The sequence below is a fragment of the Ornithorhynchus anatinus genome, chromosome 4 (genome assembly GCF_004115215.2).
Source record: "Ornithorhynchus anatinus isolate Pmale09 chromosome 4, mOrnAna1.pri.v4, whole genome shotgun sequence".
Taxonomy (NCBI): domain Eukaryota; kingdom Metazoa; phylum Chordata; class Mammalia; order Monotremata; family Ornithorhynchidae; genus Ornithorhynchus; species Ornithorhynchus anatinus.
Window position 1 is genome coordinate 36,571,105 of NC_041731.1, and position 27,934 is coordinate 36,599,038.

Below are 27,934 nucleotides of genomic sequence, written 5' to 3' on the forward strand. Positions count from 1 at the left end.
TTTCCTCGCTGACCTCCCTGCCTTCTATCTCTCCCCTCTCTCTTTTTTTTTATGGTATTTATTTAAATGCTTACTATGGGTCAGCCACTCTACTAAGCGCTGAGGTAGGTACAAGCTAATCAGGTTGGGCACAGTCCCTGTCCCACTTGGGGCTCACAATCTGAGTCCCCATTTTACAGATTAAATAACTGAGGCTCAGAGACGTTAAGTGACTTGGCCAAGGTCACAGAGCTGGCAGGTGGCAGAACCAGGATTAGAACCCAGGTCCTCTGACTCTGAGGTCTGGGCTCTTTCCTTTAGGCCACGCTGCTTCTCACCCCTTCCTCTTCCCCTGTCGCCAGTGGAGGTTGTCTAAAGTAAAAAAGCTAAGCGGTCTACAGCTGACATGGGAGAAATGGTGAACCCCCACTGAGAGGGAGTTCAAATCCCAGTGTCACCAAATGGATCTGTTTAAGTGACAGTATTCACTTGGGAGGTCGTTCTTGGTGGGGGGTACCATGTTAGTACAATCACTCATCCTATCCCGACTGGATTACTGCATCAGCATCCTTACTGACCTCCCAACCTCCTGTCTCTCCCCACTTCAGTCTATACTTCACTCTGATGCCCGGTTCATCTTTCTATAGAACTGTTCCGGGCATGTCACTCCCTCCTCAAAAATCTCCAGTGGTTGGCCTCTCCACCTTCGCATGAAGCAAAAACTCCTCACTCTTGGCTTCAAAGCTCTCCATCACCTGGTCCCTCCTACCTCACCTCCCTTCTCTCCTTCTACATCCCAGCCCGCACCCACCGCTCCTCTGGCGCTAACCTTCTCTCCGTGCCTCGTTCTCGCCTATCCCGCTGTCGACCCCTGGCCCACGGCCTACCTCCGGCCTGGAGCGTCCTCCCCTCTCAAATCTGCCAATCACACTTCCCCCCTTCAAAGTCCTAGTGAAGGCTCACCTCCTCCAAGAGGCCTTCCCAGACCAAGCCCTTCTTTTCTTCAGCTCCTCCTCCTCCCCTCCCCATTACCCCGATTCGCTCCCTTTGCTCTACCCCCACCCCACAGCGCATACCTGTAATTCTATTTATTTATATTAATGCCTGTTTATTTGTTTTGATGTCTGCCTCTCCCCGTCTAGACCGTAAGGCCGTTGTGGGCATGGATTGTCTCTCTTTATTGCTGAAATGTAATAATAATGTTGGTATTTCTTAAACGCTTACTATGTGCAGAGCACTGTTCTAAGCGCTGGGGGAGACACAGGGTCATCAGGTCGTCCCACGTGAGGCTCACAGTTAATCCCCATTTTACAGATGAGGCACAGAGAAGTGAAGTGACTTGCCCACAGTCACACAGCTGACAAGTGGCAGAGCCGGGAGTCGAACCCATGACCTCTGACTCCGAAGCCCAGGCTCTTCCCACTGAGCCACACTGCTTCCCAAGCACTTTCCAAGCACTTAATACAGTGCTCTGCACACAATAAATGCTCAATGTATATGACCGAATGAATGAATTAGGGGATAGCTACATCTTCCTCGAAGGCTTGGAACTGAACCCCAACCCCCTCGGGATGCTGATCCTTCTGTAGCCTGGTCTTTTTGTTTTATGGTATTCGTTAAGCGCTTTTTATGTGTCAAGCACTGTTCTAAGCCCCGGGGTAGGTACAAATTAAGCCACATATAGTCTCTGTCCTACATGGGGCTCACAGCCTAAGTAGGAGGGAGAACAGATATCGAATCCCCATTTTTCAACTGAGGAAACTCAGGCACAGAGAAGTTAAGTCCTTTGGACTGTAAGCTCACTGTGGGCAAGGAATGTGTCTACCAACTCTGTTATACTGTACAGGAAGCAGCACGGCTGAGTGGATAGAAGAGGGGCCTGGGAGTCTGAAGGACCTGGGTTCCGATCCCGGTTCTGCAACTTGTCTGCTGTGTGACCTTGGGGAAGTCCCTTAACTTCTCTGTGCCTCAGCTACCTCATCAGTGAAGTGGGGACTAAGAGCGTGAGCCCCATGTGGGACAGAGACTGCGTCGAACATGGTTAGCCAGTATCTACCCCAGCACTCAGAACAGTGCTTGATGCATAGTAAGCGCTTAAGAAATACCATCATCATCATCATTATTACTCTCCCAAGCACTTAGGATAGTGTTGTGCACACAGTAAGTGCTCAACAAAATGATTGCCCCATTCTCTTTCCACTAGACCACACCGCTTCCCAAGCTCTTGGCTCCGCTGGCTATGAGCTCTAACTCTGGAAGCTCTTTGGAGTGAGGGAATTAATAATAGTTAGGGTATTTGTTAAGTGCTTAATAACCGTTATGGTATTTGTTAAGCGCTTACTATGTGCCAAATTAGGTTAGAGTGTGGACGATTCGGTTTCGGGGATAAGACATGGGAAGGGGGTAGGTTCCTTAGAGGGAAGCAGAGATAGGCAGACTCCTCAGAGTGGGGAGCGGGAAAGGAGGGAAGAAGAAAGTGGGAATTATGGAGGGGAGAAGTGATTAGTCTAGACAAGACTACTGATTTCGGCTTAATTAATCCCTGGTATTAATTACTTTGCTGCCTGGTTTTTTCCTAAATGGCCCATCCTCCCCACTACCCTCATCACTCCCCACTTTCCGCACTTGTTCAAGACATTCATTCAATCAATCAGCGATATTTATAGAGTGCTTACTGACCGCAGAGCAGTTTTGTCTCGGCGATGCCATGGACCCGTCTCTCCCAGAACACCCCACCTCCACCAGCAATCGTTCTGGTAGTGTATCCGTAGAGTTTTCTTGGTAAAAACACGGAAATGGTTTCCCGTCGCCTCCTTCCAGCAGTAAACTTGAGTCTCCACCCTCGACTCTCTCCAGTACGGCTGCTGCCCAGCACGGGTGAGTTTTGACTTGGAGCAGATTGCCTTCCACTCGCTAGCCACCGCCCAAGCTAGGAATCGAATGGACAGGCCTCTGCTTGACTCTTCCTCCCATAGTCAAGACTGGTAGAGTACTGGAAACTCTCCAGGTGCGACCCTGAGAGGGGACTAAGCACTTGGGAGGCGACACTACAGTTGAGTTGATAGACATGATCCCTGCCCACAAGGAACTTATGGTTTTCAGTGTCTTTTTCTCCTCTCTCCCCAAACAACCACTTCTTGCCCCCTGCTTTGCCCCTCCTCAACTCCTCATCAATCAGTGGTATTTATTATGTGCTTATTGCGTGCAGAGCACCGTACTAAGCACTTGGGAGAGCACAACAGAGCTAGTAGATTCATTTCTTGCCTGTAGCGAGCTTTATAGTCTGGAAGGAGAAAGAGACATTGATATAAATAATTTGTAGTTTCAAATTTATAGATATTGCTTCAGCCTAACCTAACTCATCCAATCCAAACAGCATCTGGGTCAAGAACCCGTGGTCTGCCAATTCCAAAGTGACGTGGATAGGCCCTAGGATAGAGCTGTTCTCCGTAAGTCCACACCCTAAACTGGATTGGGTGATGGAGAGTCAGGCAGACGAGGGATTCTTGGCACCGAGACTGAAACAATTCGCTGGAGAGTTGTACTTTTAAGGATACTCAGCCAAATACCTTTTTTTATGGTACTCGTTTAGCACTTACTATGTGCCAGGCATTGTAATAAGCCCTGGGGTGGATTCAAGCTAATCAAATAGGACAAAGTCCGTGTCCCACATGGGACTCCCAGTCTCGGTCCCCATTTTTACAGACGAGGTAACTGAGGCACAGAGAAGTGACGTGACTCGCCCAAGGTCACGAAGCAGCCAAGTGGTAGAGCTGAAATTGGAACCCAGGTCCTCCTGACTCCCAGGCCCGTGCCATATCCAGGCCACACCGCTTCTCGATTCGCGTCTCCGTAGATTATCTCTATAGGTGACCAGAAGTAGATTCACTTAACACCCACTATGCCACAACCCGATCGATCATCATCATCATCAAATGGTATTTGTTGAGCTCTTTTTGTGTGCCGAGGACCGTACAAAGAGCTGGGGAGAGAGTACAACAGAGTTGGAAGACACGTTCCCTGCAAGTTCACTGTGTGCAGGGAATGTGTCTGTTGTTATACTGTACTCTTCCAAGCGATTAGTACAGAGCTTTGCACACAGTAAGTGTTCAATAAGTAGGATTTAATGAATGAATCCTCCCTGAACCTCCTTCCCTCCCTATGAAGTTGCCAGTCTCTCATCTTCAAAGATACCTTTGGGTCCGTTTCCCCTTCGGCCTTTCCTGGGTACTGCCATACTCTCCCAGTGCTGTGCACTCAATAAGTTCTCAATAAATACGATTGGATAAATGAATCTCCTGCCCCCGCCGACCTGATGGGTCAGTCTCACACTTGGCAGAGACCTGAGACTTTCCGGAAGCTGAGAGAGTGAGTGGGATGGATCTGAGGACTCACTACTACTCAATCCATCAATCAGTGGTATTTTCTGAGCGCTTACCCTGTGCAGAGCACTGTACTAAGGGCTGGGGAAAGTATAATACAACAGAGTTGGTAGCGGGATCCCATCCCACAAGGAGTTTACAGTCTACAAGGGGAGATGGACATTAAAAGAGATTAGGGATAGGGGAAAGAGTAGAGTAAAAGAATATTTACTACTGCGGAGTTGAAGTGAGTGTGAAAATGTCAAAAGCCTGGGCAGGGGGATAAAGCTGGAAATCTGACAGCTATGGATCAGATGCTCATTGTGCACAGGGAATCTGTCAACTCTCTTAAATTGTACTCTCCCGAGTGTTTAGTACAGTGCTCTGAATACATTAAGTGCTCAATAAATATGATTGATTGATCAATTGATTGATCAGATGCAACTATAGATTGGGTGCCCACAAAGATTCCCCTCAGTCTTCTCAAGCCACTCGAGCTATCTTAACCTCTATGCAGTGGGGAAAACTGTGGCAATAAGGTTTCAGAGGGTGAGAGGGTAAGAAGCGGTATGGCTTAGGGGATAGAGCATGGGCCTAGGAGTCAGGAGGATCTGGGTTCTAATCCTGCCTCTGCCATTTGGCTGCTGTGTGACCTTGGGCCAGTAACTTCACTTCTCTGGGGCTCAGTTACCTCATTTGGAAAATGGAGATTAAGATTATTGAGCCCTCTGTGGGACACGGATTGTGTCCAACCCAATTACCTTCTATCGACCCCAATTACCTTCTATTTGCCTGGCACATACTAAGCGTTTAACAAATCCCACAATTATTATTATCAAAAAGGATCCGGTTCTGTCACAATGCGGACCTAGGTTTAACTGTTGCCGAACTGTACGTTCCAAGCGCTTAGTACAAGTGCTCTGCCCATAGTAAGTGTTCAATAAATACAATCGAACTGGGCCCAAACTTGGGCCTGAACCCAGGACATCTCCCTTTCCATTCTTTTCTCTGTCAATCAGAGTTCCCCCTGGTTGAATTCCTCTCTAGTCTCTTTACATAAAATCTTGAACTTCCAGTTTACGTTAGGGCTTCCTGTCACCAGACTTGTTTTCTCAGTGGGGGAAATATAATCCCTCAAATGCCCGGGTTTAAGAGGATGCAAATCAGCCTAACAGTCCTCTGCTTTGTGGACAGCGTCTTTCATGCAAAACCTGGCTATATAAATAAGCAGGGAGGGGAGAAGGGGAAGCGGAGGGTGAAATGGAGGAGGGATCGGACGGCGAAGGGATAAAATTCCAACACGTTGCGCGTCTGCCGTAGCGACACGCGCTCGCACACCGTCTCCCCACATCTGCCTGGACCTTTTAGGGAAGATACTGAAGGGATTCTGGGGGCTGACCAGAAATGCCACTTGTCGGCTGGGTGACCGTGGGCAAGTCACTTCACTTCTCCGGGCCTCAAGTTACCTCATCCGTAAAATGGGGAGTGAGCATCCTGTGGCTGATGACCCTGTATCTCCCCCAGCGCTTGGCACAGTGCTCTGCACCTAGTAAGCGCTCAACAGATCCCGACATTATTATTATTATGCCCAATTTCTCTCCCAACCCGACCTCGGATTTCGAGTTTGGGGGTTAGTTTCTGAGGGATGGGTAGTTCTATTTCCCAGCACCAGATGGCGACCCAAGGAATGGCTCCCGCTATCGCACGTTGAAGGGGATCCAGGGCCTGGTGACCTCTTTGGGTCCTGCAACCTCACCACACGGGCGAAGGCTGAAGCGGGAGACACACCGCAACTTAATCTCTGAATCCCTCCAGGTTGGACGAAAATGCACCCCGGCCTTCTAGGCAGAGCGCACTGGCTTAGGAGGCAGAGGACCCGGGTTCGAATCCCCACCCCGCCGCTTGTTCATTCATTCAATAGTATTTATTGAGCGCTTACTATGCGCAGAGCACTGTACTAAGCGCTTGGAATGTCTAAATCGGTAACAGAGACAGTCCCTGCCCTCTGACGGGTTTACGGTCTAATCGGGGGAGACAGACAGACAAGAGCAATGGCAATAGATAGAATTGTCCGCTGCGTGACTCCGGGCAAGTCGCCCCGCTCCTCTGTGTCTGTTACCTCTTCTGTAAAATGGGGACTGAGACCGTCAGCCCCCTGTGGGCTTCATGGACCGTATCCAACCTGACTAGCTTGTATCTACCCCGACGCTTAGTACGGTCCCTGGCAAGTAGGTCCTTAACGAATACCGTTAAAAAAAAATTACCAGGAGCCTCCGTCGTTTGTCCTGCTTTCTTCTCACATTTTGATGGCTTCTCTTCCTGTTTGGTTCCTTTCCCAGTTGCAGCTGGCTTTTCTCCCTTTGGTTTTTGGGTTTGAGACGGCATTTCTTTTGATTTTCCCCCAGAAATTCCCGCTAATCAAAAAGGTAAGGCAAGAATGGAAGTCGCCCACCTAACTTTTAGGTCAGATCGTCACACGTTGAGATGGGCCCCGTGAAGACCGTGTGTAAGAAAGGTTCCTGGTAAAGTTAAGGCATCGCTCGCTCCAACTGTCATGAAACCTCTTGGATGGTGTTATAAATGGGCACGGTCCCTCATGAGGCTAATGTACGTATGTCTACCCAGTTCCTTCCCGTAGAGAAACTTCTCAACGAATATTTTCTGGGCGTCTTTTTTCCCCTATGTTGAGATCCAAATATGTGCATTAAACTATGAATTCGGCAAAATCAATTTCTTCGCCCATCTTAGAAGGTCAGTGCCATGTCTAGATGAAGTGAGAAGAAGAAAGTAAATAATTAAAGAGAAAATACGAGAAAGAGACAGAGAGAGAATGAAGGAGATCTCTAAACCCAAACTCAAGTTTATTACAAACATTCATTTTTCTTTTGAAAGTCTATTTGGTTTGTCCCATTTCCAGGTTTTCTCTCTCCTCTGGATAGCATACAGTAGTTCAGCAGCAGAAAGAGTGCTGTTTCAAGGCTCGGGGCTGGGAATGAGAATTCAGCTCAAGTCTTCAAGTACTGGAAAGTTTTGATAAGCAAATTCTGTTCTGGGCTCTCTCTCTCCATTGGTTGTTTCTTCACCGCCAGATTTTGACACAAATAATCAGATTGAAAAATCAGGGAGGGGAACAGAAGAAAAAAAAAACAGAAAAAAAAAGGAGAAGTATCTATTTGAGCAGAGAGTAACAAAGTGTCAGAGTGGGAGAAGCTTTCCTAAAGAGAAAGCAACAACTCATTTCACTGTGGGGTCTTTCTGGAAACAGCCGAACTTGAAGAGAAAGAAAATCTTCACCCCCAACAGGTGATTGCTTTTTATATTCTATTCTCTAGAGTTTTGATTTGTAATTTTGACTTTTGGTTTGCATTTGTCTGATATCGTGCTTTTACAAAGAACCTGGAGGGTTAAAAGGGATATAATCTACTTTCTACCTCTCTGAGCATTTGGGCTTAGAAAGATCGAGATGGGACAATTTGGTAAAAATTACTCCCCGCTGGATTTACCACCTACTTTTATTATCCATGCTTACACACTGCAAATGCCACCTTTTCTGCACCAAGGCCTGGTTCACGATACGTGCTTGGATAGGCTATCTCTATGCACAGAGAAAAGCACGTTCACACCCACACATGCCTCCCCAGATCCCATGCATGATCACATACAAGAAAACGCAAAGACACCCACAACATCTCTCCAAATTCAGGTGCTTTCTAACTCCATAGCATGCAGACGGACACCGTTTAAAGATGTACCACAACGCTGTAAAAGCTAAAGTAAACGCTTATAGTCAACATCTCTCTTCCTCCACCGCAAGCACAATAGACCCCCCTCAGCGGAAAAACTTTCTCGTGGGATTTTGCAGGCATTTATGTGTCCGGACGGTAGCCACGGCCTTTGCTGTGTCCTCTCTCCATGCTGAATGGATCGAAAAGGGAAGCTATTTGGAGAGGGCAGATCAAGTCCAACCGTCTTCTGCTCAGTTTTAGCTTGTGCTAGACTTGTGACCATTAGCCAACCACGCCAGCTGGCCCTGTTGTCTCTGAGGATCCTGGAAGCCACAGGGCAGCAAAAGAGACAGGGATTTTAGAAGCAGGTGAGAATTTGAGTCCTGTCCCTTTGACAAAGCTTCTCAGGTTCTGGGCAACTCCTGAGATGGGCAGACCGATTTCAGGTTTGTTGGATCGAATGATCGCTCACTAAGATGAAGTCCATTCTTCAGAGCCTTCCGTGCATGTTGTGGGAGGGCGTACGTGCAGCAGAATGAGATTTTTCTGAATGCGCAGGGTGCAGAAAGACGCTGGGGACCAGAACCCTCTCGGTTTTCCTGGGGAAATAGCCTTTGATCTCCTGCGGATGCCTGATCGTGTGCGACGCTTGGTGTTTAAAGTGCTGCACCTCTGCCCTTTACAGAAACAACAGAAAGATTCACCCTCGTCAGCCTAGAGGGGAGGTTTTCGACCCAGGAGTTAGAGACAATAGCTCCCACTTGAACCCCAAGTCTAGAGATGCCAGGGTTAGTCACGCCTTGGTCTCTTTTGAGGCGGTATTGTCCGCGATGGCCCCAGCTCAGGGGAGGAAGCAGTCCGGATTCAAAGTGAAAATGTGAAAGTCTGGAGGCCTTAAATAATAATAATAATGGCATTTGTTAAGCGCTTACTAGGTGTCAAGCACTGTTCTGAGCGCCGGAGTACATAACGAGCTAATCGGGTTGGACACAGCCCTGGTCCCGAATAGGGCTCATCGTCTTAATCCCCATTGACAGATGAGGTAACTGAGGCAGAGAGAAATTAAGCGTCCTGCCCGAGGTCACAGAGCAGACGAGTGGCGGAGCCGGGATTAGAACCCAGGTCCTTCTGACTCCCAGACCGTACTCTATCCACTAAGCCACACTGCTTCCCTGGGATTTATTTTTACCGGACTTTGGCAGCAGAGGTGGAAAGGAACATGTAACAGATTTTTCCCGAGGAGGGCTTCGGTGTGGATTGGGCACTGGCTTTCAAGCTCCAAGGGGTTAGAAGAGTTAGTTCTGGGATGTTCAGTCTGGGCGATTTCAGTGGTAGCGCAACGGGGACTGTTATATTCTCCTCCAACCCATCTGCCCAACACAGGACAGCGTGGCTTAGTGGAAAGAGTCTTGGGAGTCAGAGGTCATGGGTTCTGATCCCGGCTCCGCCACTTGTCAGCTGTGTGACCTTGGGCAAGTCGCTTCGCTTCTCTGGGCCTCAGTTACCTCATCTGTAAAATGGGGATGAAGGCTGTGAGCCCCACGTCGGACAACCTGATTCCCTTGTATCTACTCCAGCGCTTAGAACAGTGCTTGGCACATAGTAAGCGCTTAACAAATACCATTCATTCAATAGTATTTATTGAGCGCTTACTATGTGCAGAGCACTGTACTAAGCTCTTGGAATGAACAAGTCGGCAACAGATAGAGACGGTCCCTGCCGTTTGACGGGTTTACAGTCTAATCAGCGTGGCTCAGTGGAAAGTGCCCGGGCTTGGGAGTCAGAGGTCATGGGTTCGAATGCCGGCTCTGCCACTTGGCAGTTGTGTGACTGTGGGCAAGTCACTTCACTTCTCTGTGCCTCAGTTACCTCATCTGTAAAATGGGGATTAACTGTGAGCCTTGCGTGGGACAACCTGATTACCCTGTATCTACCCCGGTGCTTAGAACAGTGCTCTGCACATACTAAGTGCTTAACAAATACCAACATTATTATTAGAGAAGTAGCGTGGCTCAGTGGAAAGAGCACGAGCTTTGGAGTCAGAGGTCATGGGTTCGAATCCCAGCTCTGCCACTTGTCAGCTGTGTGACTGTGGGCAAGTCACTTCACTTCTCTGTGCCTCAGTTACCTCATCTGTAAAATGGGGATTAAGACTGTGAGCCCCACGTGGGACAACCTGATTCCCTTGTGTCTACCCCAGCGCTTAGAACAGTGCTCTGCACATAGTAAGCACTTAACAAACACAAATACCAACATTATTATTAATCGGGGGAGACAGACAGACAAGAACAATGGCAATAAAATACTGATACCATCGAGCCTCTTGTTCTACATGAAGAAACACCAATATCACCATCAATGTTATAATTAAATAGCAAGGGCTCAATAAATAACTAATGAACTAGCCACTCGCCATGAAATGGCCCAAGGGACAAATTTCTTAGCAGAGGCGGGTCTTTCCTCAGGGCTGAGCCAACACGCAAAATTTATTTAACTGAGAGCAACATGCAAAACTTTCTTAACCGATAGCAAGAAATACTCTTTGACCTCAACATTTACAGCAAAAATGTATATTTTTTTTGGATCCCATTTTTCTCAGTCCTTTGCCTCGATAAATCCGCGTCAGACTCAATTTCCCTGAAAATAAACGGAGTCTGGTCTAGCAAAGGTGTTCAGAGAGGGAGGGGTCTTACGAGTGCCGAGCCAAGCGCTTCCCTTCCCCGCCCCCCCAATCTTCTCCATCATGGGAAACAGATCATTGCTGCTGTTTGAGAATTCTCACCGCCTGAGACCAGGTGATCGGATGGGAACCAGACACTTTCGTTTTAGAAGTGCAAAATATTATTTTGCCTCAAGGTCAGGAGGTGATCTATCAGCGATGGAGGTTTCTCTAAAAGATAGTAACAGCAGTTGACTTTCCGGCATCCCGATACCATCGAGCCTCTTGTGTTCTACGTGAAGAAATCATATTCTCCTTTCACAATCTGTGCTTCCAGCTATTTCTCAGAACGGATCGTGTGAATCAAAACCGGGCTACTCTGTAGGTTGTTAATTAACTACCCTTTGGAAGGATGGTTCCTGTTTTTCCCTCTATTAACGGGGGCCAAAGGGAACTAACTTCGGCAGCTTTCGGAGGGGTTACGGAGCAGAGGGCTTGGTTTAACCCCAGGTCTGTTGCGTCAGAGTAAGGCATAGGGCGCTGTAATGCAGCAGCACTGAGGATGGAAGGGGAGGGAGATGGATCCAGGGCTACCCATAGTCACTACTCTCTTGAAAAGGAAAAATAAATCCTCTTATTCATTGCAGTAACTCTACACACATTAAGTACTCAAGAAATACCATTGATCATAATAGAAATAACAGTACTAGTAGAAGAAGTAGACCGTAAGCTCATCATGGACAGGGAATCTATCTACCAAGTCTGTTGGATTTTAATAATACTAATAATGGAATTTGTTAAGCACTTACTATGTGTCAAGCACTGTTCTAAGCACTGGGGTAGTTACAAGGTGATCGGGTTGTCCCACGTGGGGCTCACAATCTTAATCCCCATTTTACAGATGAGGTAACTGAGGCACAGAGGAGTGAGGTGGCTTGCCCAAGGTCACGCAGCGGACAAGTGGCGGAGCCGGCATTCGAACCCACGTCCTCCGATTCCCAAGCCCGCGCGGTTTCCACTAAGCCACGCTGCTACTGTACTCTCCCAAGTGCTTAGAACAGTGCTTTGCACATAGTAAGTGCTTAACAAATGCCATCATCATTATTATTATTTAGTACAGTGCTGCACACACAGTAAGTACTCAAGAAATACCATTGATGAGAGTAGAAATAAGAGTAGTGGTAGCATTTATTTATTTATTTTATTTAGATTAACGCCTGTCTTCTCCCCCTCTAGACCGTGAGCTCGTCGTGGGCAGGAACGTGTCTGCTTGTTGTTCTACCGTACTCTCCCGAGTACTTAGTACAGGGCGTTGCACACAGTAATCCCTCGATAAATACGACGGAATGAGATTGGATTGAATATTAGCAGTACTCGTTGTGGGCAGGGATCTTGTTGTTCACTCTGTTGTACGGCACTTTCCCAGGTGCTAAGTACCCTGCTCTGCACCCAGGAAGCGCGCAATAAATACCACTGATGATAGTGGAAGTAATAGCGGTAGAAACGTTGGTGTTATGGAATTTGTTAAAAGCACCTTCTCTGTGCCAGGCACTGTTCTAAACCCAGGGGTAGATAGAAGATAATCGGGTACCGAGAAGTAATAATAATGATAATTACGGCATTTGTTAAGCGCTTAACTATGTGCCAGGCACTGTACAAGCAGATCGGGTTGGACACAGTCCCTGTCCCACGTGGGGCTCCCAGTCTTAATCCCCATTTTACCGATGAGGGACCCGAGGCCCAGAGAAGTGACGTGACTTGCCCGAGGTCACGGAGCAGACAGGTGGAGGAGCTGGGATTGGAACCCATGACCTCCTGACTCCCAGACCCGGGCTCTAGCCGCTAGGCCATGCTGTTAGTAGCCGCAGTGGGCCTTGTGGGCGGGGATTGTTTTGACCCGCTCTATTGATTTGTACTTTCTCAAGCACTGAGTATAGTGCTCTGCACATGGTAAATGCTTTAGTAAATCATTCATACATTCAATCATATTCGAGTGCTTACTGTGCACAGGGCGCTGTACTATTATTATTAGGAGTAGTGTTATATTCGTTGAGCATTTACTATGTGTCGAGTACCGTTCCAAGTGCCGGGGTAGATAGAAGTTAATCGGTTGGACGCAATTCCCTGTCCCACACGGGGCTCCCAGGCTAAGTAGGAAGGGAAACAGCTATTTAATAGTCATTTTACAGTTGAGGAAACTGAGGCACAGAGAAGTTAAATGATCCGCCAAGGTTCGCACGGCAAGGAATCGGAAGAGCCGGAATTAGAACCCAGATCGATAAATGCTGCAGATCGATCGATCAGTAGTGATGATAGGACTTAGTAAGAGTAACAGTAAGGAAGCAGCGAGGCTGAGTGGAAAGAGCCCGGGCTTGGGAGCCAGAAGACGTGGGCTCTAATCCCAGCTCTGTCACTTGTCTGCTGTGTGACCTTGGGCGAGCTACTTAACTCCTCTGTGCCTCAGTGACCTCATCTGTAAAATGGGGATTAAAACTGTGAGCCCCAAGTGGGACAACCTGATTCCCCTGTACCTAGCCCGTGCTCAGAACAGTGTTTGGCACATAGTTAGGGCTTAACAAATGCCATTATCAGGATCACTATTAAGCATCTACCGGATGCAATGCCCAGTTCTAAGCACCTGGTCCTTTCTGGCTGAGATTTTTCATCATTAGGAAAGATGTAGGAGAATTGGACGGACACAGGGGAATGTGATTTTACCTTTCTCTCCCTCCCCCAGCCCCCGGACATAGTGACCGTTCAGGGTCCCCTGGCCAACCTAGAGCAAAAATCATTACATCTCCCCCAGCCTGTGGTTTCAGTTAAGGTTCCTTGTACTTCCTGCCCTAAGCTGACTTGTGTTGCTGAGGTGGCTGTCCTCACATGACTTCCGTGGTCGATGAGGGCTTGGGGATCCTGCCTTGGGGGGGCCCCCATTGAAGTGAGGAAAGTCACGGGGGCGATTTGCCCCATCTCTCTTTCCCCCCGCCCCTCCGCTGATCCAGTTTGTTTGTTTTTAATGATATTTTTTAAGCTCTATGTGCCAGGCTCTGTACTAAATGCTGGGGTAGATACAGGCGAATCAGGTTGGACGCAGTCCATCTCCCACATGGGGTTCACGGTCTTAATCCCCATTTTTCAGATGCGGTAACTGAGGCACTGAAAAGTGAAGTGACTTGCCCGAGGTCGCCCAGCCAACGAGGGGTGGAGCTGGAATTAGAACCCAGATCCTTTGGACTCACAGGCCCGTGCTCTATCAGCTCAGGGCAGCCTTTGGTCCTTCTCCTTCAGCCTAGAAACTGATCCTTGAGTCTGGGAAACTCAACTATTTGCCTGGTAATAATAATAATAATGTTGGTATTTGTTAAACGCTTATTAAGTGCAGAGCACTGTTCTAAGAGCTGGGATAGATACAGGGTAATCAGGTTGTCCCACGTGAGGCTCACAGTCTTAATCCCCATTTTACAGATGAGGTAACTGAGGCACAGAGAAGTTACGTGACTTGCCCACAGTCACACAGCTGACAAGTGGCAGAGCCGGGATTTGAACCCACGACCGGGTGGGCCCAGGCCCAAATTGGGCAGCTTCTCTTTCTCCCTGGTCTCTTGGGAAAGGGTGTCAGGCAATCCAAGCGCTCAGTACAGTGTTCTGCACACCATAAGCGCTTAACCCTCTGCGACGCCCTTGCACTTCGATCTGTTCCCTTTATTCGCCCCTCCCTCGGCCCCACAGCGCTTACGGACGTATCCGTAATTTATTTAATGTCTGTCTGCCCCTCTAGACTCTGAACTCAACGTGGGAAGGGACTGTGCCTACCAAATGTAATATATTTTACTCACCCAAGCGCTTATCCGGTGCTCTGCACATAGTAAGCGCTCAATAAATACCATCCATCGATTGATTGATCAGGGAACCATCTGGAAACTATCATCTCCAGAAGCAGGGGAAGGACTAGACGATCCCTGGAGGTCCCTTCCAGCCTGAAGGGTTTTTTTATTTTTTATGGTATTTGTTAAGTGTTTACTATGTGTAAGACACACTTCCAAGCACTGGGGTAGATACAACTTAATTAGGATGGACACAGTCCTTATCTCACATGGGGAAGGGAGAAGCGGTGTGGCCTGGTGGAAAGAGCACGAACCTGGGAGTCAGAGGACCTGGGTTCTAATCCCGGCTCCTCCACGTGTTTGCTGGGTGACCTTGGGCAAGCCACTTCACTTCTCTGTGCCTCAGTTCCCTCATCTGTAAAACAGGGATGAAGACTGTGAGACAGGGATTGTGTCTGAGCCGATTAGCTTGTATCTACCCCGGTGCTTAGAACAGTGCCAGGCACATAGTAAGCACTTAATCAATGTCATCAGTATTATTATTGTTATTATTATGGGGCTCACAGTCCAAGTAGGAGGGACAACGGGCCCTCTCCTCTTCCCCGGCTGCCCCAGCTCTTTCTAGAGCTCAGCCGCCAGGCCGGGTCGTTTCTCACACTCTCTCTTTGTAAATAATAATAATAATAATAATGTTGGTATTTGTTAAGCGCTTACTACGTGCAGAGCACTGTTCTAAGCGCTGGGGTAGACACAGAGGAATCAGGTTGTCCCACGTGGGGCTCACAGTCTTAATCCCCCTTTTTTACAGATGAGGTCACTGAGGCACAGAGAAGTGAAGTGACTTGCCCACAGTCACACAGCTGACAAGTGGCAGAGCCGGGTTTCGAACCCATGACCTCTGACTCCAAAGCCCGTGCTCTTTCCACTGAGCCACGCTGCTTCTAATAATAATAACAATAATGTTGGTATGTGTTAAGCGCTTACTATGTGCAGAGCACTGTTGTAAGCGCTGGGGTAGACACAGCGTCATCAGGTTGTCCCCCGTGAGGCTCACAGTTTTCATCCCCATTTTCCAGATGAGCGAAGTGAGGCACAGAGAAGTGAAGTGACTTGCCCACAGTCACCCAGCTGACAAGTAGCTGATTTGGGATTCGAACTCATGACCTCTGACTCCAAAGCCTGGGCTCTTTCCTCTGAGCCAGGCTGCTTCTCTGCACAAATACAGAAAGTGCAGAAATACAGAAAAGTACCTTACACTTCAATTGTTTTGTTGAAAAAGAAAATGAAGGGACTTCATCCTACCGGGGGAGGGGAGGGAATCCAGAGCCACCTTGCAGTGGCCGCAGAAGGCCGCGCCCTGGCCCTCCGAACAGCCCTGGCACGAATGCAAATACGCGTGTAAATCTACCCCTCCCCACTTGCCCCCACCCCCCGAGGTCTTAGAGTCCAGGCCCCTCCGCACCGAGTTTCTCCTTAGCCCCGGTGAGAGTGGCAGGGGGAGGAGGGAGGAGAAAGGGAGCAGATGTCAGGGAGGGAAAGTGATTGTGTCCCCGAAAGATAAGCCGCCATCTTCACACCATCCCTCTGCGAGGCTTAGGACGCGTATGACCGTGAGCACGTTATGGGCAAGGAATGAGTCTGTTTATTGCTATGTTGTACTCTCCCAACGACTTAGCACGATACTCTGCGCCCAGGAAGCGCTCAATAAATACGATTAACCGAGGGACCGACGGAGGGTTCAGGATCTGCGGGCATGAGCAACTCCGAGCAGCCTTTGGGGAGAATCGGCTCGTTGTGGGCAGGGACGGTGTCTACCCACTCTGTTATATAATAATAATAATGTTGGTACCTGTCAAGCACTTACTATGTGCCGAGCAGTGTTCTAAGCGCTGGGGGAGACACAGGGGAATCAGGTCGTCCCAGGTGGGGCTCACAGTCTTAATCCCCGTTTTACAGCTGAGGGAACTGAGGCACCGAGAAGTCAAGTGACTTGCCCAAAGTCACACAGCTGACAAGTGGCCGAGGCGGGATTCGAACCCGTGACCTCTGACTCCAAAGCCCGGGCTCTTTCCACTGAGCCACGCTGCTTCTCAGTGTATTATATTGTACTCTCCCAAGTGCTTAGTCCAGTGCTCCGCACACAGTAACTGCTCGATAAAAACCATCCATTGAGGATCAAGCGATCAAAGGGATTTATTGAGCATCATGCAGAGCACTGTGTTAAGCACTTGAGAGAATTCAATACAGTCGGTAGACACGATCCAACGCAGGGCTTACGACGTAGAGGAAGGCAGTTAAGCCCAGAGGAAAGAGCGTGGGGCTGGGAATCGGGAAACCTGGGTTCTAAACCCTGCTCTGCCACCGACTGGCCTGCTGTGTGACCTTGGGCAAGTGGCTTAACCTCTCTGGACCGCGGCTTCTTCATCTGTAAAGTGAGAATAATAATGTTGGTATTTGTTAAGCGCTTACTATGTGCCGAGCACTGTTCTAAGCGCTGGGTAGACATAGGGGAAGCAGGTTGTCCCACGTGGGGCTCACAGTCTTAATCCCCATTTTACAGATGAGGGAACTGAGGCACAGAGAAGTTAAGTGACTTGCCCACAGTCACACAGCCGACAAGTGGCAGAGCTGGGATTCGAACTCATGAGTCCTGATTCCAGGGCCCGTGCTCTTTCCACTGAGCCACGCTGAGAATAAGACACCCACTCCTCCTACCTTTTCAACGGTGAGCTCCCGGGGAGACAAGGGATTGGGCCTGATGTGATTATCCAGGATCTGCCCCATCATTTAGCACTCATGTTTGGCACCAAGTAAATGCTTAAGAAAGAGTAGGGAAGCAGTATGGCCCAGTGGATAGAGCACGGGCCTCAGAGCAAAAGATCCAGGTTCTAATCCTGCCACTTGTCTGCTGTGTGACCTTGGGCAAGTCACTTCACTTCTCTGGACCTCGGTTACCTCATCTGTAAAATGGGGATTAAGGCTGTGAGCCCCATGTGAGACAGGGCTGTGTCCAACCTGACCAATTTGTTTCTACCCCAGCATTTAGGTCAGGGCCTGGCACACAGTAAGAACTTTAAAAAACCCACAATTATTATGATTATTTCAACTAACCAGCTCCATCTTGGGTTCCTATGATTGGATGTTTGACCCAAGGAGAAGGTTAGAGGACACCCGGATTGGATCCGGCCTGCAGAGGACTAAAAACTTCACCCCTGCACGTCCCCGTTCACCCACCTGTTCAGCTCTCCCTGGCAGCATAGCCTAACGGTTAGAGCCCGGGCCTGTGACTCAGAAGGACCTGGGTTCTAATCCCGGCTCTGCCCCTTGTCTACAGTGTGATCTTGGGCAAGTCACTTCTCTGCACCTCATTTACCTTATCTGTAAAATGGGGACTAAGACTGTGAGCCCCATGGGGGACAGGGACTGTGTCCAACCCAACTGCCTTGTATCTATCCCAGTGCTAAGAACAATGCTTGACACATAATAAGCACCACCTAGTAAGCACTTAACAAATAGCCTTATTATCATTATTTACATGAGGGAGGCAGGAAGGTTTAGGGGACTATCCAATCGTATTTATTGGGCGCACACGGTGTGCAGAACGCTGTACTAAGCGCTTGGGAGAGTACTATACAACAATAAGCAGACCCGTTCCCTGCCCACAACGAGCTTACAGTCTGGAAGAGGGGGCCGACTGTCGCCACTGTGGCCATTTTCTCGCTCTTCCTTTTGGCTCCCCACGGAGAGTCATAGCAGGGTTGGGTTGATTTCCTCCAACGGCCCCCAAGGGCAGAGTGCAGCCTCGTTAACTCACGGTAATCTCTCTTGGGCCAGATGCTCTATCAGCCGATAACCCACGCCCCGTCCTCGGAACGCAGTGTCTTCAAGACACCGACACCTCCCCTACGTTTTGCCTATCCACGGTTTCGTCGTCGTCGTCCTCTGCAGGGAACGCATCCGCTAATTCTGCTGTATTGTACTCTCCCAAGTGCTCAGTACGGTGCTCCGAGCATAGTAAGCGCACGATAAATGCCATCAACTGGTTGATCGTCATCTTCTTCCTCGACAGTACTGATTGAGCGTCTACCGTGGTAGCGCCAAGCACTGCTCTGGAGGCTGAGGGGAATCCCAAGATAAGAATAAGCCATGGCCTTTGCCCTCAAGGATTTTACAATCCAATGAAGGAGAGAGACGATTCAAAAATGCGAAGGAATGATAGAATCTACATGTAATGGTAGGCGTGATTAGGGACGGCAAAGATCAGATCCCGGCGGCAGAGGTTCTTGGTTCTAATTCCAGCTCTGCCATTTGCCTATTGTGTGACCTGGGGCGAGCCACTTAACCTCGTCTGTAAAATGAGGATTAGGTACCTGTTCTCCCTCCCACTTAGGTTCCGATTTGGCATAGGAACCGTGTCCAACCTGATTAGCTTGTATCTACCCCTTAGAACAGTGCTTGACACACAGTAAGTGCTTAAAAAAAAGCGCTTACCATCATTATTATTATCATCATGGGTTGGAATGGAGTGACAGCCTGGTGGTGATGGGAAGCTAGTGGTGGCCTTGAGGCCAATCCTATGAGGGGTCACAGGAAGACACCGGTGTCTTTTGAGGAAGGGGAAAATAATCTCACCTCCTCCAACATGTCTCCCCTGATCATTTATCAGCATCTTGACTCTTATTAACCTTCCAGCCACCTCTTGCAATCAAGAGGTGATCTATCATTTTATTTGATCTCTTTATTTCCTTATTTATCTATTTACCTAGCTATTTATACTCATTTTCAGCACTTGTGAACGTACCATACTCAGTATTTCTATCTCTTTCTCCCTCGTGTAACCTCCTGCTTTTAGCTCCTTGTAGAGCAGGGATCAGTCTACCAACTCTATTGTAGCGAACGCTCCCAACTGCTTAGCACACTACTCTGCACAAAGTAAGCACTCAATAATGCCAGCATTGGACTGATTAAGGGACTATGAATTGTGCTTCTATTATATCTCCCAGGCACTCACTACAGTTCACCCCACTCAATAAATACTCTCACTACTCCCATTCCAATAAGAGGAGCTCTGCTGTTGCCAGGACGATCTAAGGGCAGACCTAGAGGCAGAGAGACTTTCAAAGAGGATATCCAGAGCCTAGTTTTGATTTTTCTTAATGGCATTTGTTAAGGACTTACTTTGTGCCAGGCACTGTTCCGGGCACTGGGGGAGATACAAGCTAATCGAGTTGGACACAGTCCGTGTCCCACATGGGGCTCGAAGTCCCCATTTTGCAGATGAGGTAACTGAGCCTCAGAGAAGTGAAGTGACTTGCCCAAGCAGATAAGTGGCGGAACCAGGATTAGAACCCAGGTCCTTCTGACTCCCAGACACGCCTTCTATCCACTAGGCCACAGTGCTTCTCATGCCGCTTCTTTGAGCAGGTAAAGCTGGGATAGGAAGCTGTAGAAACACTCAAAACGGCGCAGTCCAAAAGAGTAGCACCAAAAGGGAACAGAACAGAACTCCTTTAGGAGCCAGGAGTGCTTAGCTCATTCATTTCACCAATTCATCCTCGGTAATATGATGCTGTGGACCGCTAATTGACCCCAGGTAGGGTCAAGGGGATACTCCTGGAGACCGGAGCTCTGTCCTCCTGAGAAGTCAGATCAAGTGAAGATGACAATCCACTGAAGGAGCCCCCGAAAGCTTCCCTAGTGACAGCAATATTCATTGCAATTTACCAGTCCCTTGCCTCTACGGAGCATTCTCTTTTTAGAATAATAATTATTATTATTATCAGAACTCCAACTAATTCCATTTCTGCCACTGCCCGGCTGGAAGAGCTGGGAAAATCATTTTAACCTCAATGGGCCTCGGTTTCTGCATCAGTAAAATGGGGATAACAACGCCCCTTCCTGAGGACAAATGAGAAAATTGATACACGAGTATTTTGGAAAGCGTAATGTTGTATTCATTTAAAGGATTATCTTCCTCACCGTTGTTATTCATATTGATGTTAAGTGATTATTAATGTTCTATTTGACTCAGGCAGTGGATAAAAAAATGCCTCGTTCCTTTCTGGTGAAGAGCAAGAAGGCCCACACCTATCACCAGCCCCGTTTCCCGGAGGATGTCCTGCCTTCTGCCGCTGCCCTCAGCTCGGGTCAGTCAGGTCCTCGTGGGGGCGAAGGGAGGGACGGTGAGACCCGATGCTCCTTGCCAGGCTGGCACAGAGCAAAGGGAGAGAAATGCCTGACAGCTCTGCCCTGTCAGATCCTGCCACGGCTCCTAGGGATGGAGCCGTACCTGTCCAGGTCATTTCTCTGAGTCATTCTAGTCTGCCCCCTCATGGGGGTGGAGCTGGGGGGAGATGTGGCTCTGGATTTGGTCTGCCCCTCATGGGTGTAAAGAGGGGGGGGAGGGAACTATGGTTCTGGGTCTAGTCTGCCTCCCCGTAGGGGTGGGGCTGGGGGAGACTATCTCTGGGTCTAGTTTGCCCCCCATGGGGTTGGAGCTGAGGGGACTGGGTCTAATCTGTCCCCCATGGGGTGGGGCCCACTTGGGCGCAATGTTGTTAATCACACGGGTGTGATTCCCCCACCCCCTGACATCCCACCACCCCCGGCAGTCAGGCGGGCCGGGCTGCACCCGGTCCAAAGGGATCAGACCACATTATGGATCATCCCGCACTCACTGGATTTGACTCGGGCTGGGACGGCCCCGAAATTTCAGCCCACGTAGGGCTCTATTGTCCCTCCGGACTGGGTCCCCTTCTGACCCCTGGCGAGAATACCATGGATCGACTGATCGACGGGCAATCGGTCTTATTGAATTAATTTGTATTTCTTAGGCTCTTAGTACAGTGCTTGGCACGTTGTGAGTGCTTAACAAATACCATTAAAAAAAAAAAACAGTCTGGAGAAGATGGGATTATCAAAGAGCCTCAAGATCTCCTCCTCCTCAGAGGTCGCTGGAGATTAATTGCAGATGTGATCGTTACCCACAGCTCAACAGGACGGGGTGCTGGTGGACACGACTTCCCTCAGCTTCCCGTTTCAAAGTCAGGGCCCGGAATGGACAATCCCCAAGGAAGACAAGGACCCAGACTCGTGCCTGACCAGGACCATTTCAGTTCCAGGTATACAACTCAGTCACTGTACTATATGCTTGTCTTACAGCCTAGCGGCCCTCTCAAGATAATAAGAATAATCACAATAACTATGGTATTTGTTGAGTGCTTACTATGTGCCAGGCACTGTACTAAGAGCTGGGGTGGATACAAGCAAATCGGGTTTCATATATAGTCCCTTTCCCACCTGGGGCTCACAGCCGCAATCCCCATTTTACAGATGAGGTAACTGAGACCCAGAGAAGTAAAGTGACTTGGCCAAGGTCACAGAGCAGACAAGTGGCAGGAGCCAGGATTGGAACCCATGACCTTGTGACTCCCAGGCCTGTGCTCTATCCATTATGCCATGCTCATCAGACTAGACTGTAAACTAAGCACTTAGTACAGTGTTCTGCACACTGTAAGCACTCAATGAATATTCATTCATTCATTCAATCGTATGTACTAAGCGCTTGGGAAAGTTCAATACAACAGTAAACAGACACATTCCCTGCCCGCAGCAAGCTCACAGTCCAGAGGTGGGGAGACAGACATCAATACAAATAAATAAATTACAGACACGTACGTAAGTGTTGTGGGGCTGGGACGGGGGGAAGAGCAAAGGGAGCAAGTCAAGGTGACGCAGAAGGGAGGGGGAGATGAGGAAAGTGGGGGCTTAGTCTGGCAAGCCCTCGTCGAGGAGATCTGCCTTCAGTAAGACTTTGAGGCGGGGGAGTAATTGTCTGCTGGATTTGAGGAGGGAGGGCGATTGATCAAGCTTCTTGAGGGTAGGTCTCGTGTCTACCGACTCATACGGTACTCTCCCAAGCACTTAGTACGGTGTTCTGCACACAGAAAACACTCAATAAATGTCACTGATTAACTGATGACTGTTCCACTTTCCGCCCATTTCCCCACCTTGTCTCACTATGGGGAAGTCGAGAATTTACAGACAGACCCTAGAAAGCTTTTGAGGAGCTCGGGGAGAAGGCCTGATTGGGCCAAGGTCCTGGGAGGTAGCCTGATCTAGTCTAAACCAAATCCAGGAGCGGGAGCCCAAGTCAGATCATCTGTCCTCCGAGGCCGGGCTCACGATTCTCCTCCCCCCTCCCCCCTCCAGAGACGTCCATCTCAGCCCTGCAGGTCCAGGACCCCAACTCGCCCCACTACTATAAGCCCAGCTTCCCCTGGGATGCTTTCCCCCGACCGTACGGCTACCAGCAGCTCTCCTCCACCATCCAGTCTGTCTTCGTGGAGCGTTCGGTCAGCTTGTACGGCGGCCCTCTGGGCCCCAGCTCGGAGCCCCCGCTGGACTACAGCGTTCGCTACTCCCCGAACCTGGACACCTACCACTGCATCAAGTGCAACAAGGTGAGTCACTTGGGGACGGGCACCTCCGGACTGGGAACTCGTCGTGGGCGGGGAATGTGTCTGTTTACTGTTCTATTGAAGTCTCCTAAGCGCTTAGTACAGAGCTCTGCACACAGTAAGCGCTCAATAAATACGACTGAATGAATAGCCGTGCCTGCCTTCCCCAGGTGTTCTCCACCTCCCACGGGCTGGAGGTGCATGTCCGGAGATCTCACAGCGGGACCCGGCCCTTTGCCTGTGACATCTGCGGGAAAACCTTCGGTCACGCCGTGAGTTTGGAACAGCACACCCACATCCACTCCCAGGTTGGTAGCTGGCGGGAGGGCCCAGCCCCTTTCCTCAGACACGGCCCCTGAGGGGAGATGTGGTTTCCTCAAAGAAGCAGGGTTTCCTAGTGGTTAGAGCGTGGCCCCGGGAGACAGAAGAACCTGGGTTCTAATCCTGACTTCACCACTTGTCTGCTGTGGGATTTGGGGCAAGGGACTTCACTTCTCGGGACCTCAGTTACCTTAACTGTAAAATGGGGATTAAAACTGTGATCCTTATGTGGGACACGGATTGTTTCCAATGTGATTGTCACGTATCGATCTCAGCGCGTACTACAGTGTCTGGCACAGAGTAGGTGCTTAACAAATTCCTTAAAAGAGAAAGAGGCAGAGGGAGGGAAAGAGAGAGAGCGTGTGTGTGTTTATGTGTCAGGCTTCCTCTAGGTTGCCAAGTTTGGGGCTCCCCATGGGCAAACTTTCCTACTGGCCCAGACCTTCCACAGAAGACCCCCTCTCCTTACCCCCCCTTATCCTTCCAGAAGTCTCCACTTTTACCGGTTTCCTACTGGCAGCCAGTAGCATGGATGAGGGCGATTGGGAGGCCACCTCCTACTGCTTCAAGGGGAAAAGCGGCACGCTCGGCTCCATCTCTATGTTTTTTTGAATGCCTGTCTCCCTTCGTACATTATAAGCTCCTTATGGGCGGGGATACGTCTGCAACTCTATTGTATACTACTTTCCCAAGTGCTGAGTACAGTGCTCTGCATACAGTAAGTGCTCCCTAAATGCCATTGATCGATTTGATTTAGAGACTGGGAGGATTTAGGAGTTGAATACCTCAAAACCAATGCAGGGAGATGATGCCCTGAAGCCTCGAGATCGTTCTGGAGTCCCCCCAACTAGCTCATTCATTCACTGAATCGTATTTCTTGAGCACTTACTGCGTGCAGAGCACTGTACTAAACACTTGGGTGAGTAAAATATAACAATAAACAGACACGTTCCCTGCCCATAATGAGCTTACAGTCTAGCGGGGGAGATTGTCGTTAACATACATAAATTAATTACGGATATGTACATAAGTGTTGTGGGGCGGGAGGGGGGAGATGAATAAAGGGAGCAAGTCACTTTAAAGACTCCCCAAACCTAGGCCAGGTAAGACCTTCAGGGAAACGAGTCTGGTTCCGGAAATTCTCCGTCCCCCCCGGCTTCTCTTCCCAACTTTCTCTGGGTTACAGGATCCAACGCTCCTCTTGCAGGCTGCCTCCTCCTCCTCCCCTGCTACTGCTGCAAGTGGCTGGAGGCAGAGTCAGCCCCAATGCCATCCATCTCCCGTTCCCCAGGAGTCCAGGCCTGCTCTGGCGCTCAAAATAACCTGCCCCGCGGCCACGTCTGCGTCTGACCCCCCGGGGCCCCGTTTCCTCCGGCAGGAGAGGAGCTTCGAGTGTAAGATGTGCGGGAAGACCTTCAAGCGCTCGTCCACCCTGTCCACCCACCTTCTCATCCACTCAGACACCCGGCCCTACCCCTGCCAGTACTGCGGCAAGCGTTTCCACCAGAAGTCGGACATGAAGAAGCACACCTACATCCACACCGGTGAGCCGGGGAGGGAGTCTCCGGGCACACGCTCTGACCCTTACCAATGCCAGTCTGCCTCCATCCGTTGGCTACGGCCCTCTAGGCACGCGAACTTGCTGTATACGACTTCCTGGATGTCGCCACCCCCTTGTCCTCAGATGTGTCGCTCCACACACCCGTAGAAATATGTGGTAGACCCATTCATATATACTTTTCCTGTCAGAAGCAGCGTGGCCTTGTGGATAGAGAACAGGCCTGGGAGTCAGAAGGACCTGGGTTCTAATCCTGGCTCTGCCACGGGTCTGCTGTGTGACCTGGGCAAGTCGCTTCACTTCTCTACGCCTCGGTTACCTCATCTGTAAAATGGGGATTAAGACTGTGAGCCCCGTGCGGGACAGGGACCGTGTCCAAGCTGATTACCTTGTATCTATCCCTGTGCTTAGAACAGTGCTTGGCACGTAGTAAGCACTTAACAAATACCATGATTACTATTATTATTATCATTTTCCACTTCCCATCCAGCCAGAGCACCAGGCCCAAGCGGGGGTGGAAGAGAGGGGGAAGGGAGGCTGCCGTAGCCAAACGGGCCCTCCACCCAAGCCGAGCAGGGCCGTGACGCTCCCGGGCCCCATGTTGTCTTGCAGGAGAGAAGCCCCACAAGTGCCAGGTCTGCGGCAAGGCCTTCAGCCAGAGCTCGAACCTCATCACCCACAGCCGCAAGCACACCGGCTTCAAGCCCTTCAGCTGCGAGCTGTGCTCCAAGGGCTTCCAGCGCAAGGTGGATCTCAGACGGCACCGGGAGACCCAGCACAGCCTCAAGTGACCGCTCTGCCCGCCTGCCTCCCCCTTTCTTCACAGACAGGGGAAAGGACCCCTGCCCGCTTTAACTGCCGGCCACCGTTGCCGGGCGGTGAGCCCTATGCCACCTGGACTCCGTGCCAGGAGGTTGGTTCACCAGGAGAGGAGCTGAGAGGGGGGTCGAGACCCTGCGGCGGCCGAGGGGGAGGGAGAGCGCTGAGCTCCCCCGGCCTCTCCCGGCCGAGCCGACTGCAAGATCTCTCCTCTTTTAAAAGAACTCTGTCTCGTTCTCGGTCTGGCGGGGACCACCCGATCATCTTACCTGCCCCTTCTGGCACGCCCCCCGCCAAGGCTGTGGACCCTCCGGGTTGGCGTGGACTCTGGGGAGAGGGCACCAGCTGCCACGTGGCTTCTCGGGGTTGCTGCCCGGTCCCCACCCGCTGCACGAGGCCAGGGGTCACAGGTGGCAGCTGCTACGGGCCAGGACGCCTCCCTCTCAGTGCCTGTTTGTAGTAAATGAAAATAAAGAAACTTGAGAAAGCGCCTGATTTCCCAGTAGCTGAACTCTCAGCTTTGATGTCCTTGTGGTTTTTACCTTCCCACGGGCTTGCCCTTGGCCTCAGACCCCAGACTCTATCAATGGAATCAACCTGGGCCCTGCCCCTTCCCCGACCTCCCCAAACCCGGCTTCTTTACCCCCCTCAACGCTTTCAGTTTCGGCTCCTCCACCTCACTGTCCTCAGAGGCTGCATCTTCCCTCCACTCCCTCCTCATTTTCCTATGCGACCCTCCTAATGGAAAGAGCTCGGGCCTAGAAGTCAGAGGACTGGGGTTCTAATTCTGACTGCCACAAACCTGCTGTGTGACCTTGGGCAAGTCACTTGACTTCTCTGGGCCTCATTTCCTTCATTCTGCAAAATGGGGATACAATGTCTTTTCTTTCTCCTACTGTGAGCCCCCATGTGGGACCTGATTATCTATGTTTTCCGCAGCGTTTAATGTCGTGTTTGGCACATAGTAAGCACTTAACAAATACCATAATAATAATCAATCAATGGTATTGATTGATGCTTACTATGTGCACAGAACTGTACTAAGCACTTGAGAGAGTACAACAGAATAGCAGATATGTTCTCTGCCATAATGAGCTTACAGTCTAGAGGGAATAATATTATTATTATTATTATCATTACTCCCCACCAGCTCCTTCTCCCATTTCAATACTCCCTGGATCCCACAAAGCCCCGGCTCCGACTAAGGGGCCAGTGATTCATTCATTCATTCATTCATTCGATCATATTTATTCAGCGCTTACTGTGTGCAAAGCACTGTACTGAGCGCTTGGGAGAGTCCGATAGACAACCAATAGACACGTTCCTGCTGACAACGAGCTTACAGTCTAGAGGGCGAGACAGACATTAATATAAGTAAATAGATTAAAAAATAAATAAATTACAGATATATACGGATAATGGGGATGGGAACATCCACCTCCCCAGCCTCACCCAGCATCTTCTTCAACCATAAAAGCAAATCTGGGACTGGGTCCCCAGGGCTGGCAGACAATGAGGCCCTGTGCGGGGCATTTCCATCCTTATCAATGATTTACATGGGGCGACATTCAGGCTATGGAGGGTGGCCTGCCCTCCCTCCGATTTGCCCTTCAGCTCCTGGGGACCTAGGACCTCTACCGTGCCAGGTTGGGCTTGGGGGCAGTTCTGTGGGTGATTCATCCCCCAGAAGGGAGGAGTTTGGATCGGCAGTCCTTATCCCCGGGAGCGCTTCCTAACCGACTCCCAGGGAAGCAGGGTGGCCTAGCGGAAAGAGCGCGGGCCTGGGAGTCAGGGGTTATGGGTGCTAATCCCGGTTCCGCCACTTGCCTGCTGTGTGACCTCGAGCAGATCATTTAGCCTCTTTGTGCCTCAGTTCTCTCATCTGTGAAATGGGGTTTCAATTAGAACATGAGCCCCATTAGACCATGAGCCCCATGTGGGACGAGGACTGTGTCCAACCTGATTACGTTGTATCTGCCCTATATCTTGGTACGGTGCTGGGCACAGAGCAGGTGCTTGAAAATACCACAGTCCTGAGCAACGATTATCCAAATGCCATAATCGAAATATATGATTATCCTGCAGGAAAAGCCTTTGGGACAGGTCTCTCCCTCTGAGGGGAGGCTTCTGTTAGCATGCTCACTGCTCCCTGATGGCCTAACCTGAAAAGACCCAAGACTTCTGTACTTTCTACAACCCAACCGGCCCGCCTTCCAAGATCTGTCTGGG

The 27,934-nt window shown here is 49.9% G+C and overlaps 1 protein-coding gene and 1 non-coding gene across 2 annotated transcripts; one reads left to right on the forward strand and one right to left on the reverse strand.

The window, feature by feature from the left end:
- Window positions 1-2,866: 2,866 nt before the first annotated feature.
- Window positions 2,867-3,004, reverse strand: LOC114811695. The gene has a single exon (XR_003759391.1). It is a non-coding gene; the product is annotated as a small nucleolar RNA SNORA7 (small nucleolar RNA).
- Window positions 3,005-7,513: 4,509 nt separating this feature from the next.
- Window positions 7,514-26,183, forward strand: GFI1B (growth factor independent 1B transcriptional repressor). The gene is made up of 7 exons (XM_016228504.3): window positions 7,514-7,643; window positions 20,580-20,694; window positions 21,538-21,669; window positions 22,760-23,010; window positions 23,178-23,315; window positions 24,707-24,872; window positions 25,499-26,183. The coding sequence occupies exons 2-7, from the start codon at window positions 20,595-20,597 to the stop codon at window positions 25,675-25,677; spliced, it is 966 nt and encodes a 321-aa protein (XP_016083990.1). The 5' UTR covers window positions 7,514-7,643; window positions 20,580-20,594; the 3' UTR covers window positions 25,678-26,183.
- Window positions 26,184-27,934: the final 1,751 nt, after the last annotated feature.

Excerpts from the sequence above, each read along its gene's own strand:
- GFI1B (XM_016228504.3), top strand. The coding sequence starts at position 20,595 with ATGCCTCGTTCCTTTCTGGTGAAGAGCAAGAAGGCCCACACCTATCAC. Across the intron at positions 20,695-21,537 it reads TGCCGCTGCCCTCAGCTCGG|CTCAACAGGACGGGGTGCTG; the intron begins GTCAGTCAGGTC and ends CGTTACCCACAG. Across the intron at positions 21,670-22,759 it reads CAGGACCATTTCAGTTCCAG|AGACGTCCATCTCAGCCCTG; the intron begins GTATACAACTCA and ends TCCCCCCTCCAG.